The sequence below is a fragment of the Palaemon carinicauda genome, chromosome 24 (assembly GCF_036898095.1).
Source record: "Palaemon carinicauda isolate YSFRI2023 chromosome 24, ASM3689809v2, whole genome shotgun sequence".
Taxonomy (NCBI): domain Eukaryota; kingdom Metazoa; phylum Arthropoda; class Malacostraca; order Decapoda; family Palaemonidae; genus Palaemon; species Palaemon carinicauda.
Genome location: NC_090748.1, coordinates 20,358,704 through 20,379,184, shown reverse-complemented (window position 1 = coordinate 20,379,184; position 20,481 = coordinate 20,358,704). Strand labels below are relative to the sequence as shown.

At 41.0% G+C, this 20,481-nt stretch overlaps 1 protein-coding gene across 1 annotated transcript in view; it reads left to right on the top strand.

The window, feature by feature from the left end:
* LOC137618107 (2-oxoadipate dehydrogenase complex component E1) overlaps positions 1-20,481 on the top strand; it is a 447,864-nt gene that overhangs the window by 357,682 nt on the left and 69,701 nt on the right. The window contains exons 10-12 of the mRNA XM_068348104.1: positions 1,512-1,647; positions 6,964-7,095; positions 17,645-17,765. Coding sequence (XP_068204205.1) covers positions 1,512-1,647; positions 6,964-7,095; positions 17,645-17,765 — 389 coding nt within the window. The remainder of the gene's footprint in view (positions 1-1,511; positions 1,648-6,963; positions 7,096-17,644; positions 17,766-20,481) is intronic.

The window sequence follows — 20,481 nt, the reverse complement described above, 5'->3', positions numbered from 1 at the left end:
AATTTTTATTTTTCCTAGTCATACAAACCTGAGTCCTTTAATGAATGTCCCTCCTCAAACCATCCCTCCAAGTCCTGAGCCAAAATATTGAAATAAAAGTGAAGACTATCCAACTGCTCCTTACTCAGTTGGATAACTGCTCGTTATCCAACTTTTAACAACCGATTCCAGCTTGTGCTGAAACAATATCTTTTGATTAAAGGGCTCAGGTTTTTATGGCTTGGAAAAATACAAATTATTGTAAACATTTGTGATTTTTATGTGGTCAATAAATGTTCAAAATGTTCCAGCTCAGTGCCAGTGTTTATGAATGATGGGGTCTTAGTTAAAAAGCTGCAAGTTTACATTAAAGCTTAAGAGATAAGAGACGAATCAGTTTTTCAATAACTGATGTTTAAGGATTATTCAACTTTCATTAAGAGTTTGTTGGAAATAATATTAGTTGACCTGAGAGGAACTGAAAGTGTTTGTCAGGGGTGAATATTGATAGTAATAGTTCATGAAAAGTTATATTATTAAAGCAATAGGAAGTTGATTAATAAGGCCTATTAAAGAAAAAAGTTAGACATCTACATCTATTCATGAGTAAATGTGTATAGTATCGATATATTTAAGGAAACTGGTACTTTAAAGGTTCTTTGTTAGAAATAGAAAAGAGATCAAAAGTTTCTAATGATTTACGAAGGTCTCTGATTCACAGAAAATAAAAGAAGAAATGCTATTAAATGCTCTTGGAGATTTTCTTTTAACCCTTTTACCCCCAAAGGACGTACTGGTACGTTTCACAAAACTCACTCCTTTACCCCGGACGTACCGGTACGTCCTCGCAAAAAACTGCTATTTAAATTTTGTTTGCATATTTTTGATAATTTTTTGAGAAACTTCAGGCATTTTCCAAGAGAATGAGACCAACCTGACCTCTCTCTGACAAAAATTAAGGCTGTTAGAGCAATTTAAAAAAAAATATACTGCAAAATGTGCTTGAAAAAAAAATAACCCCTGGGGGTTAAGGGTTCAAAATTTCCAAATAGCCTGGGGGTAAAAGGGTTAATAAGAAGATTTGAAGATATTATGGGCAAAAGACAGATCAATGCATTTACGAGACTGAAGATTAGGAGTGGCAGAGTAGTGAAAAGTTGGTTTGAAGAGATTTTAATTTGAAAGCCTATAGAGAAGTAGGATAGGGAGTGTTTAAAATTGCCTGATGGGATCTAACAGAATTGTTAAAATATGATAGTTATGATAATAAAGTGAGTGATGTAAACTATCAAGATTAAATCAGTAGTATTGTATGTAAGATTGAATAACATTCTGAAAAGGGTTTTCAAAATTTTCTAACATGACTATGAAGCTGTGTATTTTTTTTTCACAATTGTAATCCATACTCTTCAGTTTTTAAACCCTGAAAATACTGTATCTCCTTCCAGGAGAGAGTAATTAATACTGAAAAGCAAAATAGAGTAGTGTGTCTTCCATTGTTATGAATAATACTTTTATTTGCTTTGATACAGGAGTGTTCCAGATATTTATGCAGAAAATTTAGTGTCAAGGGGGTTGCTGTCTACAGAGGAGGTGAAAAAGATAACAGCCAATCATACATCATTTCTAGCAGATCAGTTCAAGTTGATTAACTCATATGTTCCAAAAGTATGTACTGTATATTTATTTGTAATTGTAATTTTACTAGTAATATAAGGCTCTAAATATTCAGTCCTTGTTCCTATGCATATACAAGCCATTTTTCTTTTAAAATTGGAGATGCCAGTACTTTAGTGCTGGCTGGAATGACCATTGAATTGTTTAACAAAGTAATGGTAGGTGGCCTGTCACAGACTAGCCAATTTGGTCTTAGGCTGCAAGCAGTACAAACATTCTGTTGTTGCCCTCATTCAGGGTTAAATTTTTTTTTACTTCTGTTGAATATAGGTTTTTGTTTTAGTGATTTCGCCTGTGACAATGGCAATTCCCTGAAAGGTAAGATATATAGTGATGGTTTATTTTTTTTATTCTTCATGTTGTGCTTGGTGTTTGTTAACAGGGAGGCGAGGTGAATGCAAGTAACCTTTAGTCAGCAGATAGCGAGTTTATATATAAGCAGTTCCGAGCAAGAAAGTCAAAAATTTCAAACAGACTATTTCATGCAAAGGCAAGCTTAAACAGGTTATGTTATCAGTGCGGGGAAGAGCAAGAGAAAAAGAAAAAGCAAAAACAAAACAGTGGACAAGCGTGTATGAAGCACGTGCGGTACACTTAAAAAAGACATACCTTTACATGTGTAATAGGGCCCCCTACTCTTAAGAGGTTCACTGTAGGCTGGTCATCTTGCAAGAGATATGCAGGTTTTAGGCCATCAATGGAGACCCTGTCGTCTTTACCATGAATGGTAATTAAAAAAGCCTTCGATATGTGACAGATCACGAGGAAAAGTCTATGTAAGGGGCGTTAGCGGTGGCTTGCTGGTGCCAGTGCGCAGGAAAACGTGTTGTTGAGCGCAAATGTGTGTGTGTGTGTGTGCTGCCTTGCTGGTGGCTTGTAAGTCCTTGCAGCAGGATATCAAAGCTGCTTTGTGGGTGCGATGAAGAAGTTTAACCATACCGTTGGCTGCAGGGTTTTAGGCGGTTGTCTAATGTAGGGTTGTGGTAGCCTAGTGGTAGCATCCCTGTCTGGTCATTGCCAGACTGGGGTTCGAGTCACGCTCAAACTCGTTAGTTTCTTTGGTCTCTGCAACCCCACCATCCTTATAAGCTGAGGATGGGGCATTTCGGAGAGCTTATAGTTCTATCTGCTAAGTCATAAGCAGCCATTGCCTGGCCCTCCTTGGACCTAGCTTTGTCGCTGATCATATGTATATATGGTCAGTCTCTAGGGCATTGTCCTGCTTGATAGGGCGAGGGCACTGTCCCTTTCCTCTCCCATTCATGAGCATCCTTTAAACCTTTAAACTTTTAGGGTGATGCTCAGGAAATTTGCTAATGATGTCCACAATTGAGAGACGAAAGTGGTACCCCTGTCAGAAGTAATATGCCTAAGGATACCAAATTTTGCTATCAACCTTGATAGTAAGGCAGATATACATGAGGCTGGCACTACAGTTTCCATGGGAATGGCTTCAGGCCAACGAGTGGAGCTACCAATGACAATAAACAGGTAACGATATCCTTGTGATGTGGGTAGGGGTCCTACTGCGTTGACGTGAATGTAGGCAAAGTGACGCTGAGGTTGAGGAAAGTGGCCCACTCCTGAATCCATGTGTCCATGTACTTTTTAAGTTTAACATGAAGTACCGGTGCAGACCCAATCCTTAGCATCCTTAGCAATGCAATGCCGTGTCAAATGAACTTGGTCTTCAGTAGCTGTGCAGTAGATCGACACGAAAGATGTGAGAGGCCATGTATGAAATCAAACACCATACAGGGCATGTGAGCAGGTATCTATGGCAAGAGGTCTACCAGTGTTGACATTACAGAGGAGGGTGGCGTTGAAGTTGTTGAGGGTGACGTCTTCCCAACGGAGGGATGTACAGGATGTCCTACATGCTTGATATGCATCTTTTCGTTTGCTTCTGCCAAGCATTGTAATCCAATCCCAGGTAGACAGCGCCCAGTTTATTTCTTGACAGGGTATCGGCAATGAGATTCATTTTCCCAGGGAAGTGTGGAAGGGTGCAGTTGTATTCAGCCATAGCAGAGTGTTGGCATTGACGGGTTGACTGTTGAGTGAAGGCATGCACCAGAGGCATGTGATCTGTACGAATGACGAAGGCCGTACCTTCTAAGAGGTGGTGAAAGTGACGGACAGCCAAATGCACTGCCAGCAATTCTCAGTTGAAGGTAGAATAGCCGGATTCTGCCTTGGACAGTTTTCTACTGAGGAAGGCCGATGGGCGGGGCAAGCCGTTAACCACCTACTCGAGTACTGCACTAATAGTGATGTCGCTGGCATCAGCAGAGAAAAGAAGAGGGGCATGTGGCACAGGAAAAGTGAGAGCAACAGCAGTTGATAGGGCATCCTTTGCATTGCAGGAGTCGGCTTCTTGAAGGGAACCCCACTTCAAGTTTTTTGGCTTACCCTTGAGGGAGGCATAGAGGGGAGCAAGAGTGGCAGCGATGTCTGGCAGGAACCAGTGACAATAGTTTATCATGGCCAAGAATTCTTGCAGTGCTTCAACGGTCAAGGGTGTAGGCAAGTTCGGAACGACTGCTACCTTCTCAGGGGGTGGGGTAGATGCCTTCAGAAGTGATGCAGTGGCCTAAGAATGATAGTTCGTAGTGCTACTGGACTACAGTCTTGTTCTGTTATAGGCAGTTGAGAAAAATGTATAGGTGATGGAGGTGTTCCTCTTTAGAGGCAGAGAACACAAGTATGTCATCCACATAACATATGCAGAAGGGGAGGTCCCCTAAGATGCCATCCATGAGGCATTGAAAAGTGGCCACAGCGTTACAAAGGCTAAAACAGGAGTAATTTATGGTGTATGTGCCGATGCAGGTGGTGATATCGGTCTTGGGGATGTCTTCTTGCCCCAGCATTACAAAGGCTAAGACAGGAGTAATTTAAGGTGTATGTACCGAAGCAGGTGGTGATGGCGGTCTTAGGGATGTCGTCTTGGTTCATCGGTAGCTAATGATACCCTTTTCAAGAGGTCGAGTGTGGAGAAAACGTTCGCTTTGTACAAGTAGGAGGTAACGTCATCGATGTTTGGAAGGGGGTGGTGATCCGGTTCTGTCTGCATGTTCAGATGCCTGTAATCCTCACAAGGGCATACGGAGCCATCCTTCTTCAGGAACCAATAGAGAGACAAGAGAGCGCGCCCACCACCAATATAGTCCAAACACCATGAATCCAATCAGCCGAGTGCTTCTCTCTTATCTCTCTATTAGTTCATATGTATCTAGTGATGAAATTATTTTTGTGTTGACAAGCTGCCATCAGATAACGAAGGAAATATAAAGAAGAATTTTGTTGTGGTGGCTTTTAGAGTGATAGCAGAGTGCATCAGTATCAACCCTGCTACCTCCTCGTCCGGATGTAGAACTCATGCACCTACCGGTTCCTTTGTGGTTAGTTTGCAATTGTCAGCCTAGTATAACAGCTATAGTTGCTTCAACATGTCGTAGGTGAGTAGTCCTCTTCAGACTGATCACCAAAAACATATGATAGACATGGATGATGTTGTAGCTACTTATCATGCAGCCTTGCAATAAGAATAAGGATACGCTTTTGTTACAAGCTATCTTCCTTCTCTGGAAGAGAGACAAATATCTATGTCACCTTTCATACAAGTAACATATGAGCAATCCAATGAACCAATGGTAGTAGGACAAAGTGCTGATAGACTGTGTCGAAGGACAAAAACCTAGTGTAACACATAGTGTGTTAAACATTTCAGCCATGGAGCAAATTAACTAGTTACAGTAGTAAAAGGCCTTATTTAGCAAGTTATATAAACATTTATTTACCGAGTTTCTTTGAGTTATACCGACAGTGACAGAGAAACTGAAATACCAATCTTGCCATTAACCGCTGGTGTATCTCATTACAGTACTTTACTAGTGGCACATGTCTTTTGAAAGGAGGAAAAAATTGGAATTTAAAACATTCTAGCGGTAAATATCCATAAACTGAGCTTCTGTAGAAACAATTATGAAAATCAGGGTATGATCATGGAAATAACAAATTTTATTATTGAAATCCATTGATATTTGTTTACAGATTTTCTCAAATAGGTAATTAGAAAGTTACATTATTTAAATAAATACTAAGCTCAATTGTTCTTTGTTCCCTCAGGGCTTGATTCGCTCACAATTTAACATTATCTTCATGTTTTTTTTGGCAAGTGGTACCTACTGTGCTTCACACATTAGCTGCATGAACATTGTGGCTTTGCTTCAATTATCTCATTAATTACTTGGCCCTAGTCAACATTGTCTTTTCTACACTTGGTTAATTCAACGCTTTGTCCATTCAGCACTTTGACTTTTGAAATTTTGTCCTTTGGCACTGTTTGCACAAGGAAGCAATTAAGACCAAGGGAGGGAATTAATCTTTCATCCTCGCTCCCTTTCCTTCTGGTACCTGGAGGACTGTCTGTCTTTCTACATCATTGGCATTGAGGTGCATAAAAGGAAAAGAAGGCAAACCCATTTGTGCAAGAAGGGGGTTATTCTAAGGCCTGTGGGGCTTTGTTCCACAAGTACCAAGCAGGTCCAGTCACCTACACATGGTCACCAGAGTAAGGGTACAGGGTACACATCCGTATTTTAGGTAACCAGTTATGCTAGAGATTGCCTCATGGATATGGAGCAAGAGTATTTGATGCTTGATCCGTCGTCTGCCTTTCACTTATACATGTATGTTCGGGGAGCAATTTCTTAATTTGAATGTTAGCATAATGAGAGGAAAAAAATGAACAGATAATGAATAAGTATAGAAACTGCCAGGGTACCAACACTTCAAGTTATACCTATAATAGTCATGATTAACTCAATGTATGGCTGAAACTATTTTCTTAATTAATTTTTATGGATTGTCATTTAGAATATTTTTTTATTGTAAGTGAAGAGTTACAGCTTGAATGTCTGTTGTAGATTACATGTGGATAATTTATAGTCCACTTTCTTTTCAAAGAATTAAACAAAAATTTGCAACATAATGTAAAAATAAAATGAAGTAATAAAATAAATATTTACTAGAACGGTAAAATTTCTTGAAATAAACTTGATTACAGTATCAAGCTACCTATTGATGATAACTGTTTACCAAGAATATTCAATTTCTATCTGACCAATTTTTTAGATTAACTTATATTGGATTCTGTTTTTAGATTGGACATTGTTTTATCTTGATATTTTTCCTGGCTTTCTTCTTTGCTATGTTTTATTGTTTTTTTTATTTTATTGCTTTTAGTATTTTATTTTGCATACAGTTATTATATATTTTACTGATAGTCTTTAAATTTTTCAGGCACCTCACTTCGAAAAGCAATGGTCCGGATTTGTTCAGGCTCCTTCTGCTGTTGAAGTGTGGGACACAGGAGTAGATGCATCCCTTTTAAAGTTTTTGGGGGCCAAGTCTGTCAGTGTTCCCTCAGATTTTGTGAGTACATAGTATTAGTGTTGTTTATCATATGTGTATACTGATGTTTCTGCTTTAGTTTATCTACCAATAGGTAGGAAAAAATACAAATTCACGAAAAGTACATGCATTAAACACGAATTAGGTATCCAAAATTTGTTAGGAAATGTGGCCCCCAATGATCTCCATATAGCTGATTATTTTATTGATTGACTTATCTTTGAGACATCTGATATATTTAGGGTAGTAGGTTGGCCAGGGCACCAGCTACCTGTTGAGATACTACTGCTAGAGAGTCAATGGGTCCTTCGACTGGCCAGACAGTATTATATAGGATCCTTCTCTCTGATTACGGCTCATTTCCCTTTTGCTTACACATATGCCCGAATAGTCTGGCCTATTCTTTACATACTCTCCTCTGTCCTCATACACCTGACAACACCAAACAACTCTGCTTCACTCAAGGGGTTAACTACTTCAATGTAATTGTTCAGTGGCTACTTTCCTCTTGGTAAGGGGGGTAGAGACTTTTCTCTATTGTAAGCTGCTCTTCTAGGAGAAGGACTCCAAAATCAGATCAAAACATTGTTCTCTAGTCTTGGATAGGGCCATAGCCTCTCTACCATGGTCTTTTCACCGTCTTGGGATAGAGCTCTCTTGCTTGAGGGTACACTCAGGTACACTATTCTGTCATATTTCTCTTCCTCTTTTTTTTTTATTTTTTTTTTAAGTTTTATAGTTTACATGAGAAAGATCTATTTTATTCTTGATATTGTTCTTAAAATACTTTAATTTAATTGTTAATTACTTCTCTTGTAATTTCCTTTTTTAAATATTTAACTTAGCCGGTGAATATATAATAGCTGCAACTCTGCGGCTCGACAGACAACATACTTAAAATACTCGCGAGCGATCGCTATGCAGGTTGCGGGTGTGCCCACCAGCGCCAACTGTCGGCCAGATACCACTCTCGGATGTAAACAAAACCTTCAATTCTTCTCTGTCGACGTTGACGACAAGACGTACTTTTACTCGCTGTAGAACCTGGAGTTTTCCCATCATATTTGGTGAAGTACTTTAATTTGGTTTGAGCTTTCGCACAGGTGTTTTTCTTCAAAATAAACCCTTGAACTCTTTTTTGAATCGGATTATTTGTTGATGACTTAGATCGTTTTTTGGAATTTCCTTTGACTAATTCAAAATGGCTGACCCTTCTCAAGTTCCTAAGTTTCGAAAGTGTAATGCTAGGGACTGTAATAGGCGTCTTCCAAAGGCTTCTCTCGACCCTCACACTGTTTGTTCCAATTGTCGGGGTAAAACCTGTCAATTGGGAGATCGGTGTGAGGAATGCGTGGGCCTTTCGGAATTCGATTGGATCGAATTTGATAAATATACACGCAGACTAGAGAGAGATAGGGTAAGGAGAAGTTCTTCTAGGTCCGTAGATTTTTCCTCTCCACATGCCCCTGAACCTAATCCTTCCCCTGTAGTGGTTGTTCCTAACCCCCCTCCTAGCACTCAGGAACCGTCTATGCAAGACATGATGCGTGCTATTCATGCCTTGGGGGAGAGAGTTGAGGCTTTAGCGAGTGACCGTAATCAACTCATGACGGACGTGAAGGAACTCAAGTGCCAAAGTGCCACGGCGGAAAGTGGGAAAGTGCCTAGTGTTACGCAAAGTGTTGTGAACAGTGTTGCGACCGAGGGTTCGTCTGTTCGTGCCTGTCGTTCACCTAGTCCGGGACCTCTTGCAAGCTCCCAAGCCCAGGGGAGAAGCAATGTCGTACGACTTATGGGTTCGAGAGGCCTTGATCAGCATACAGACGTTCCCTCTTTGGTATCAGGCGTATCTCGTCAAGATCGCCCCTACCATAAGACGAGAGAGCCCATTTTTACCTCGTCGTCCGAAGGCGTTTCACGTAAGAAACCATGGAGCAAGGTCTCTAGACCTTTAAAACGCAAGTCGGTCCCTTCAGGACAAGTCCAACGTCCCGGATGTAGCCACTGGGACAGTTCGGACCCGTTGCCGTCATCTGATGACTGCTCGCCGCCTAAGAAAGGCAAAGTTGTGCCGTCTCAGTCGCTAACCCCGTCTGTTACCGCACTCGCTTCCGTAGACCCTAAATGGGTGTTACTGCAAGACATGCAGTCTAAGCTTGCGTCCCTTATGAAGGACTACAACGCAGAGAAGGTTTCCGTTGAACCTACTGGCCGTCAGCCATCCAAGCGTTCTGTTGTGCGTCCTGTTGACGTTGATGTAGCTTTCTCGCGTCAACCAGTTGGGGTTGTACCTCCCCCGATGCGATCCCGTGTGGATTTCCAGCCGCACGTTGACGTTAGGCAACTCACTGATGCGACTGGTGACGTTCAGGACGTTCACCAACCATCAAAGTTGTCTTGTTTTGACGCGGTGCGTCAACCTCCGCAACCCAGTATGGTGTTGACTGCACAACCCAGACGGTCTAAACAGTCTCGGGTGGACGCTGTGCGTCCTCGCGCACCTGTTGTTGTTGACAGTTCCCAGACTGTTCAGCAGTTTCAGGACGCTGCATCCTGCTCCGTCACGTATGCACCAGTGCGGCCGGACGCTGCGAGTCAAACGTTGCCTACCCCTTTGCCGTTTTCTCATCAGTTATCAGATGAGGAACTGTCAGATGAGGACGTTGCTGAACCACAGCCTGAGGATCAGCCTTCAGATTTAGATGAGCCTAAAGCAGTTCCACCATCTATGGACTTTAGAAAAGTCATGCTTGTTTTTAAAGAGTTGTTCCCTGAACACTTTATCTCTGTGGCTCCTCGTTCGCCGCCGTCTGAGTTTGTTTTAGGCGTTCCTGCTGCCATGCCAGCCTTTACGAAACTCGTTCTCTCGCGCTCATCCAAGAGAGCTTTACGGCTGTTAGGCGATTGGTTGGAAACCAAGAGGAGTTTAGGGAAGACTGCCTTTGCCTTCCCTCCATCTAAACTCTCGTCTAGATCGAGCGTCTGGTATGCCACGGGAGAAGTTCTCGGCTTGGGAGTTCCTGCCTCTGCCCAGGGCGACTTCTCAAGTCTTGTAGACTCTCCCCGCCGCCTTGCCATGAGACGCTCGAAGATTAGTTGGTCATCCTCGGACCTGGACCACCTTCTTAAAGGCATCTTTAGGGCGTTTGAAGTTTTTAACTTCCTGGACTGGTGTTTGGGAGCCCTGAGTAGGAAAATCTCATCTGCTGAATGGGATGTTTCCTTACTCATTATGTCCTGCATGGACAAGGCCGTCCGCGATGGATCCAACGAGCTTGCCGCTTCATTCACGTCCGGAGTCCTAAAGAAACGAGAGTCTCTGTGCTCTTTTCTTTCAGCAGGAGTGACGCCATGTCAAAGATCTGAGCTACTCTTTGCGCCCTTGTCTAAGTGCTTGTTTCCGGAAGTCTTAGTTAAGGAAATTGCCTTGTCTTTAGTGCAGAAGGACACCCACGATTTAGTTGCGTCCTCGGCTCGCAAAGCTCCCCCTTTGCCTGCCTTGTCTGCTAGACCTAGGATAGACACTCCAGCGTCCAGGTTTATTCCGCCCTTTCGTGGCAGAGCCCCCAGCAGGGGAGGTGCTCGTGCCGAAGGGAAGAGAGGAAAGAGGAAAGGATCCAAGTCCTCGCGGGGCAGAGTCTGACTGCCCGCAACTTCAGACAGCAGTAGGTGCCAGACTCAAGAACTTCTGGCAAGCCTGGGAGAAGAGAGGCGCAGATCAACAATCTGTGAGGTTGCTCAGAGAGAGGTACAAAATCCCTTTTGTACGCAGACCTCCTCTAGCGACGTCCCCCATCGATCTCTCTCCCAGGTACCGAGAGGAAGCAAAGAGACAAGCCCTGAAACTGGAAGTGTCTCTTTTACTAGAGAAGGGAGCGGTGGTCAAAGTCTCGGATCTTCAATCACCGGGGTTTTACAACCGTCTCTTCCTAGTATCAAAGAAGACAGGAGGTTGGAGACCGGTGCTAGACGTCAGTGCTCTGAATGTCTTTGTCACAAAGACGAAGTTCACCATGGAGACCACAAAGTCAGTCTTAGCAGCGGTCAGAAAGGGAGACTGGATGGTCTCTCTCGACCTAAGGGACGCTTACTTCCACATCCCCATTCACTCAGATTCCCAACCTTTTCTGAGATTCGTCTTCGACGATGTGGTGTACCAGTTTCGGGCCCTGTGCTTTGGCCTAAGCACGGCTCCTCTCGTGTTTACGAGGCTTATGAGGAATGTGGCAAAATTCCTCCATTTATCGGACATCCGAGCCTCCCCTTATTTGGACGACTGGCTTCTCAGAGCCTCTTCCAGTCATCGCTGTCTGAAGGATCTCAATTGGACTCTAGATCTGACCAAGGAATTGGGACTCCTAGTCAACTTGGAAAAGTCCCAACTGATCCCATCCCAAACTATTCTGTATTTAGGGATGGAGATTCACAGTCCAGTTTTTCGGGCTTTTCCGTCGGCCCCCAGAATAGATCAAGCCCTGCTCGTCATCCAGAAGATGTTGAAGAAAGAACGTTGCTCAGTCAGGAATTGGATGAGTCTGGTAGGAACGCTATCATCCCTGGAGCAATTTGTCTCGCTAGGAAGGCTACACCTCCGACCTCTACAATTCCATCTAGCTTTTCACTGGAAAAAGGACAAGACGCTAGAGGCGGTCTCGATCCCGATTTCCGAAAAGATAAAGACTTGTCTGACTTGGTGGAAAGACAATATCAGTCTACGAGAGGGTCTTCCCCTAGCAGTTCAGAAACCCAACCACGTTCTCTTCTCAGACGCATCGGACTTGGGCTGGGGCGCGACGCTGGACGGTCGGGAATGCTCAGGTCTGTGGAACTCGAGTCAGAGGAGCATGCATATCAACAGCAAGGAGCTTTTGGCGGTTCACCTGGCCTTGATAAGCTTCGAGAATCTCCTTCGAGGCAAGGTGGTGGAGGTCAACTCGGACAACACCACGGCCTTGGCATACATTTCCAAACAGGGAGGTACCCACTCACTGACTCTGTACGAGATCGCAAGGGACCTGCTCATCTGGTCAAAAGATCGAGGCATCTCCCTAGTAACGAGGTTCATCCAGGGCGACTTGAACGTCCTAGCAGATTGTCTCAGTCGGAAAGGTCAAGTAATTCCAACCGAATGGACCCTCCACAAGGATGTGTGCAAGAGACTTTGGGCGACTTGGGGTCAACCCACCATAGATCTCTTTGCAACCTCGCTGACCAAGAGGCTTCCAATCTATTGCTCTCCAGTCCCAGACCCAGCAGCAATACATATAGATGCCTTTCTCCTAGATTGGTCACACCTAGATCTTTACGCATTCCCACCATTCAAGATTGTCAACAAGGTACTGCAGAAATTCGCCTCTCACGAAGGGACAAGGTTGACGTTAGTTGCTCCCCTCTGGCCCGCGAGAGAATGGTTCACCGAGGTACTTCGATGGCTGGTAGACTTTCCCAGAAGTCTTCCTCTAAGAGTAGACCTTTTACGTCAGCCACACGTAAAGAAGGTACACCAAAGCCTCCACGCTCTTCGTCTGACTGCCTTCAGACTATCGAAAGACTCTCGAGAGCTAGAGGCTTTTCGAAGGAGGCAGCCAGTGCGATTGCTAGAGCGAGGAGAGCTTCTACCATTAGAGTTTACCAATCGAAGTGGGAAGTCTTCCGAGACTGGTGCAAGTCAGTTTCCGTATCCTCGTCCAGTACCTCTGTAGCCCAAATAGCTGATTTTCTCTTATACCTGAGAAAAGTTCGCTCCCTTTCAGCTCCTACGATCAAGGGCTACAGAAGCATGTTGGCCTCGGTCTTCCGGCATAGAGGCTTAGATCTTTCCAACAATAAAGATCTGCAAGACCTCCTTAAGTCTTTTGAGACCTCTAAGGAACGTCGTTTGGCTACACCTGGGTGGAATTTAGACGTGGTCCTAAGATTCCTCATGTCAGACAGGTTTGAGCCTTTACATTCAGCCTCCCTGAAAGATCTCACTCTTAAGACTCTTTTCCTGGTATGCTTGGCCTCGGCTAAAAGAGTCAGTGAGCTTCATGCCTTCAGCAAGAACATCGGGTTTTCGTCAGAAAAAGCTACTTGTTCTCTGCAGCTTGGTTTCCTAGCCAAGAATGAGCTGCCTTCTCGTCCTTGGCCTAAATCTTTCGATATTCCTAGCTTATCGGAGATCGTAGGCAATGAACTAGAAAGAGTATTATGCCCTGTTAGAGCTCTTAAGTTCTACTTAGCTCGTACTAAACCTTTACGAGGCAAATCTGAAGCGTTATGGTGTTCGGTTAAGAAACCATCCTTACCTATGTCAAAGAATGCTTTGTCATATTTTATCAGATTGTTAATACGAGAAGCTCATTCACACTTGAGTGAGGAAGACCGATCTTTGCTTAAGGTTAAGACGCACGAGGTTAGAGCTGTAGCAACTTCCGTGGCCTTTAAGCAAAATAGATCTCTGCAAAGTATCATGGACGCGACCTATTGGAGAAGCAAGTCAGTGTTTGCGTCATTTTACTTGAAAGATGTCCAGACTCTTTACGAGAACTGCTACACACTGGGACCATTCGTAGCAGCGAGTGCAGTAGTGGGTGAGGGCTCAACCACTACAATTCCCTAATTCCATATCCTTTTAATCTGTCTCTTGAAATGTTTTTTAATGTTGTTTTTATGGGTTGTTCGGAAGGCTAAGAAGCCTTTCGCATCCTGGTTGATTTGGCGGGTGGTCAAAGTCATTTCTTGAGAGCGCCCAGATTAGGGGTTTGATGAGGTCCTGTTGTATGGGTTGCAGCCCTTGATACTTCAGCTCCCTGGGAGTCTGTCAGCATCCTAAGAGGATCGCTGGGCTCCGTAAGGAAGACAGACTTACAAGGCAGAGTAATCGTCTAAGTCGACTTCCTTACCAGGTACCTATTTATTTTGGTTTTGTTATATTGATAACTGTCAAAATGAAAAAACTCTTAGCTTATACGATGTAAACATATTTAACTCTGGTCTCTACCCACCTCCTTGGGTGTGAATCAGCTATTATATATTCACCGGCTAAGTTAAATATTTAAAAACGATATTTTAATTATAAAATAAATTTTTGAATATACTTACCCGGTGAATATATAAATTAAACGACCCTCCCTTCCTCCCCAATAGAGACGCAGTGGGACGAGAAGAATTGAAGGTTTTGTTTACATCCGAGAGTGGTATCTGGCCGACAGTTGGCGCTGGTGGGCACACCCGCAACCTGCATAGCGATCGCTCGCGAGTTTTTTAAGTATGTTGTCTGTCGAGCCGCAGAGTTGCAGCTATTATATATTCACCGGGTAAGTATATTCAAAAATTTATTTTATAATTAAAATATCATATTTCCTTTCATCATTGGGCTATTTTCCCTGTTGGAGCCCTTGGGCCTATAGCATCCTGCTTTTCAAACTAGGGTTGTAGACCAGCAAGTAATAATAATAATAATTAAATGCTCTCTCTCTCTCTCTCTCTCTCTCTCTCTCTCTCTCTCTCTCTCTCTCTCTCTCTCTCTCTCTCTCTCTCTCTCAATTATGTCAGCTGGCAACTATTTTTAAGAAACACATTATTGCATTCTAGAAAATTATGATTATTTAAATAGTTAATTGTGCTTCAATAAAACATTTATTTACTTTTGTTTTAAAATTTGTGTGCATTTTTACAATCAAATATTACTTTGTTTCATTTCAGATCAACCAATGTCTAGCTGCACACTTAAAAATAACAAAGTATTGTTTACAATATTTCCTAACTTATTCAAAACATATACTGTAGTTGATAATGAATTACTTAAGCACTAATGTATAATAAGCTATGATAATTTTCATAAAGTACATTCTCTCTCTCTCTCTCTCTCTCTCTCTCTCTCTCTCTCTCTCTCTCTCTCTCTCTCTCTCTCTCTCTCTCTCTCTCTCTCTCCCTCAAATCTTTGTTTCTTTACAAAGTATCTAATAAATACTCACTGATGGGGCTGCAATAAATTATTTCCTGAGCTTTATAATCAAGCACCACAGACTAAAAACTATAAAATATCGTACATCGGCAACTTGAATGAAACTCCGGTTAACTTTAAGCAATTCAACTTAACAGTAAAAGTAAACAAAATATGAGGGAAGTATTTCAAATACTGTAAAACTATTAAAATAATTATGTTAATTGGAAAATGATAGAAGAACAAGTAATAATTGTTTCTTATATTAAATACAAAATAGCCTTCAGTAGCATGTCTTAATAATAAAAGAGTTATTTGATCCAAAATTGATGTTGATGGCGGATTACGCAGGGTTGATCAGCTGATTTGGAAAAGTATGAATGTAAGCAATGCATAAGATTATAATTCGCTATATTTTTATTTTTGAATACTTTAAACTTGGTTCATTTTTGAATTTATGAAAATCTATGCCAATTAATTCAGGTTAAGGTCAAGGTCTAAGATTGAGCCAAAGGTCGAGAAAGAAGCTGCAGTGGCAGAGGTCTGCGCCTTACTGAGTACCTTTCTAGTTTTGAAGGCCTTAAAGGCTGTTCATGAATGGCATAGACAAGGGACAGTGACATTGCCTAATCAATCAGGAGAATGCCCTAGAAACTGACCATATATACATATGATCAGCACCCAAGCCCCCTCTCCACCCAAGCCAGGACCAAGGAGGGCTAGGCAATGGCTGCTTATGACTCAGCAGATAAACCTATAGGCTCCCCCTAACCCTCCATCCTTAGCTCACAAAGATCGTGAAGTTGCAGCGACCAAAGAAACTAACGAGTTTGAGAGGGACTTGAACCCCAGTCTGGCATTCACCAGTCAGGGACGTTACCACATCGGCCACAATAACCCTAGTTCTTGGTATTATTATTGAATTCTTAAGTAATAGATCACAAAGAGTTGCTGATGGGCACCATAGTGGATATAGGAATGTGATGTCTAGTGTTTCTCAGGGTAGAGTTCTTGGCCAATTACTTTTCATACCATATTCACATGACTTGTGGTTTGGCCTAGAAAACAAGCTTGTTGCATATACAGATGATGCTAGTCTCTTGGCATCAATTCCATCTCCTGAATGTAGATCAGGGTTCCTAAATCCCCAAACAGAGATCTTGCTAAAATGAGTGTTTTGTGCAAAATATGGGACATGAAACTGAACCTCTAACAAAACTCAAAGTATAATTGTGAGTAGGTTGAGGAGAATGGCTCGTCAGCATCCAGATCTCAGCATTGATAATGTTTTTTAACTGAATGACTTGAAATGTTAGGTGTGATTCTTGAAAGCAAATTTACTTTTGAAAAACACATTTGGTCGGAAAAAAAATTGGCTTATTGGGAGTCTGTTCTGAAGTGTTTTAATTCTTTCATTCTGCCTTGTTTTGAGTATTGTTCTCCTTTTTGGTTTTCTGCTGTTGAATCTCATCTTAATGTGTTGGACAGGAACTTACGGTCTATTAAATTTCCTATTCCTAATCTAGATATTAATCTCTGGCACCATCGTTCAATTAGTTCGTTATGCATGTTGCAAAAGATTTTTCCTAGTCCTGACCATCCTTTGCATTCAGATCTTCTCAGACAGTACCATCCTGTTTGTAATACTAGGTATGACGTCAATTCTAATGAACATGCCTGCTCCATCAAAAGACTCAATACTACACAGTATTCTAGAAGCTTTATTCCAGCTATGACCAAGTTGTGGAATGATCTTCCTAATCAGGTAGTTGAATCAGTGGAACTTCAAAAGTTCAAACTTGCAGCCAGTGATTTTATGTTGAACAGGCTGACATAAGTCTTTTAATAGTTTGTTTTTCAAAATTTTATTCTAATATTATTACTGTTCATAAAATTTTTTATTCTAATTGTTCATTACTTCGCTTGGAGTTTATTTATATCCTTATTTTCTTTCCTCATTGGGCTATATTTCCCTGTCAGAGCCCTTGTGCTTATATCATCCTGCTTTTCCAACTAGGGTTGTAGCTTAGCTAGCATTAATAATGATTCCAGGGTTAAGTTTGTTTTGAATAAGAGAAAGGATGAGAGAAAAGAAAGGGTTGAGGTATTGGTTTCAAATTTAATTGAAAAGTGAAGTTGGAAATGGTAATGTACATAATTATCCTTTATTCTATATTTATTCAGTAGCTTTAAATGTGTTCATATCAAGGCTTATAATAATTTTGTCTCCTGTTATCTCAGCCTCGGTAGTGTGTGTCATCCTTTTACAATTCAGTGGTGAGATTCATGTTAATAACTTGGATTTATACTAAAATCTACTATTTCCATATCTTCACATTGTAATAGATCCCTGCCCTCCTTCCCTTTTTAGTTACGTTTATTGGTTAGGATAGGTTAGGTTAGATGTCACTAATTCATTCATTTAAATCATGGTCTTAGTTGAAGTCTTTCCTCTGGACTTGTTTTCCTCCACAAACCTCCTGACACATGGAAATTGGGTGGCAGCATAGCTCTCCTTCGAAAAAGTTTCATGGTAGCAAAATATAAATTTTATTTTTATTAGGACGTCGAGAATTTATGGTAAATATGGTAATACAGTAATAGATTTTAGTCTAAGAAATCTGTTTTATTGTTTTATTGCAGGCTGTTCATCCACAACTAAAGAAAACACACATTGAATCTCGCTTAAAAAAGTTATCGGAAGGTGTTAATTTAGATTGGGCAACTGCTGAAGCCTTGGCTATGGCTTCTTTATTACATGAAGGTTAGTTTTTGATTTTGGTAAAAAAAGCAAGGCTATGCTCTTTTAGTATTGTATACAAAGTATCAATATATTCTTTGTGCAATTATTCTGTCGTAGGGAGTTACCATTTACAGTGTATCTTGCATGAGACACTGTAAATGTGACTAAAGATATGCACCATTTCCATTGGCCTCATGTACTTTACATTATCATCTCTCCTGTGGTCTCTTCAAACAAGGGGTTTTTATCTTTTGTAAGATTATTTTGCTCCAAATTTCAACCCTCCTAGAAATAAACCTGTCAGGCAAGCCCCTGTAGAAATATGGCACAGTGGTCTTGTGAAACTAATTTGTAGTATAGTAATATTTTAGTTTAATTAGTGTCTATATCTGAGACCTGTTTTAGAGTTAAAACTACTAAGATCCCAATTTTTACAATACTGTTATCTATTGTTTACTTCTATCAACCTCCCCTGATTTTCATATTGCTTTGTCTGGCAGCTTGGAATGTCGACATACTCCATAAAGTTGAGAAATCTTCAGTTTTCTTTCCTTCCAATTTACTATTAATTCTAGTAAAGCAATAAAGCTTAATAACCTGTTAACAACAATAATGTGATGTACATGCCGTATTGTTTTTTGAGCTTCAAAGTCTATATTGAATATAACAGACATGTGCTCCTCGGCTCAAGATATCAGGTTTTTTTGTCTGTATCTACTTATTTTAGGGTTTTTTATTGATCTTGTCTCTGTATTTGTTATTAATCGCTACATTGTTGTGCATATGATTTTTTGGGGGTAATCCTGATCTGCTTTCTCTTTTTAAATGTAGCAAATATCCCGAGGAGTGCATAGGCCTCACTTTTACTCTTGGGAAGTGTTTTCATGATAAGATTAAAGTTGAAAGCGTAAAAGAAGCTTTTAGCTTGAGGGAAATACAGAGAAAGCTAGGCTACTTGTATATAAAGGGAATGTTAAAAGATACTGCCACACCAGCCTTTGACTTTCCTACAGCCTAACAAGTTCTGTTTTGATAGTCAAGAGCGTGTCAAGGGTTTAAGATCATTAACTTCTTTTGTGAAAGTTCAGACAGTCATTTACTTTTTGGATTCAAGGTAATATTTTAGACCTAACCTGCCATGTTTCAAACCCTAGCCTAACTTTTGAAGTGGTAGGTAGTGCTTCTAGTTCACCAGTAAGTAAGGGTTCTGATGGTACACAGCACATCCTAGTTTTGAGATCCTCTTGTAGAGCTTTAAACCATTGTAATTCTACATTTTCAATATTTAACTTAGCCGGTGATTATATAGCTGCAACTCTGTTGCTCGACAGACAACTCTACGGAAAAACTCGCCAGCGATCGCTACACAGGTTGCGGGTGTGCCCAACAGCGCCATCTGTCGACCAGATACCCAGCTCTCAATGTAAACAAAGACTCAATTTTCTCTCTGTCGAGGTGTCGACAAGACGTACTTTACTCGCTGTTGCTAAACTGGAGTTTTTCACATCTATTTGGTGAAGTACTATATTCTAGTTTTGAGCTTTCGCTATGCAGGTGTTTTATCTTCATCTTAAATCTTGAACTCGTTTTGGATAGATTTAATTATGGTGACAAAGAGAGTATGGACTTTCTTTCACTTTTAAATGGCCGACCCTTCCCTTAGACGGAAGTGTGTTTAGGCTTTTAGTAATTATCTTATCACGTTATAGATTTTCCTCTATATATTTTATATCTCTCCGCCTTTATTAGGCCTCTTCGATTAACTTTCCATTTATTATAAACATATAAAAATAAATTTTAATGTTTTGTTTATATGCGACCTTTCCTGAGAGTAGGCGGTCCTAACTTGGAAACCGAAGTTAATCAACGTTGAGCCCTTTATATCGTAATTAGCTTTTAAAGAGCTAAGGATTTAAAACTTTTTAAATGTAATATTTTATGAAAGAATTTCTTTGATAGTCTTCGTACTGTTTTCAAAGACGAACTAACGTTTAGTTTATTTATGCTACGCAGTTGTTGACGTTCAGGACGTTCAACATGCGCTCTATCGTTACGATAGAGAGAGAGTGTATCACGGTTCCACTTTGCAGTAAGAGTAAATCGATTCTGACGTTTTGTTCATTCTTTCTTAGCTTAAATGTTTTAAATTCTATTTTAAAGGAACTTTTTATTTGAAAAACCTTTCAGTTTTTTCCTTTAGTCAAATAACATGTTTTTTTGACGAAATATAATTGGGCTCTTCTCTTAGGTGCGAAATCTAGAGAGAAAGAGAGAGAGAGATAGAGACGGAGGGAGAGAGAGGAGAGAAAACGTTCCGTTCAAGCGGGTAACGTTGTTCTCGAGTTACTCTCGTCCCTAGTCGCTGTACGGGGAGGAAGGATAAAACGTTTTTAGTTTTTTATTCTCGTCCCCAGGCTATGTGCGGTGAGAGATTGAAAACGTAGTTTATATGAACTAGTGTTTAGTCTCTTTCCCAGCCACTGATTTTTTTTATCTTAAAATATGTTTTCTGTTTTTTGCTGGTACTGTATTAATGAGCTTGCATTATACGACTAATTTCGCAATTACTACCTTTTAATGAAGGGTAGAATTGCGTGTTTCAGGTAGAAATCAGTGAAATTTTCGATTTCAGTGAAATAAGTGCAAAACAGAAAATCGAAGTGATAAAGTGATATGCGCAAAGTGTTACAGTGTTGCGTCCGAGGGTTCGTCTGTTCGTGCCTGTCGTTCACCTAGT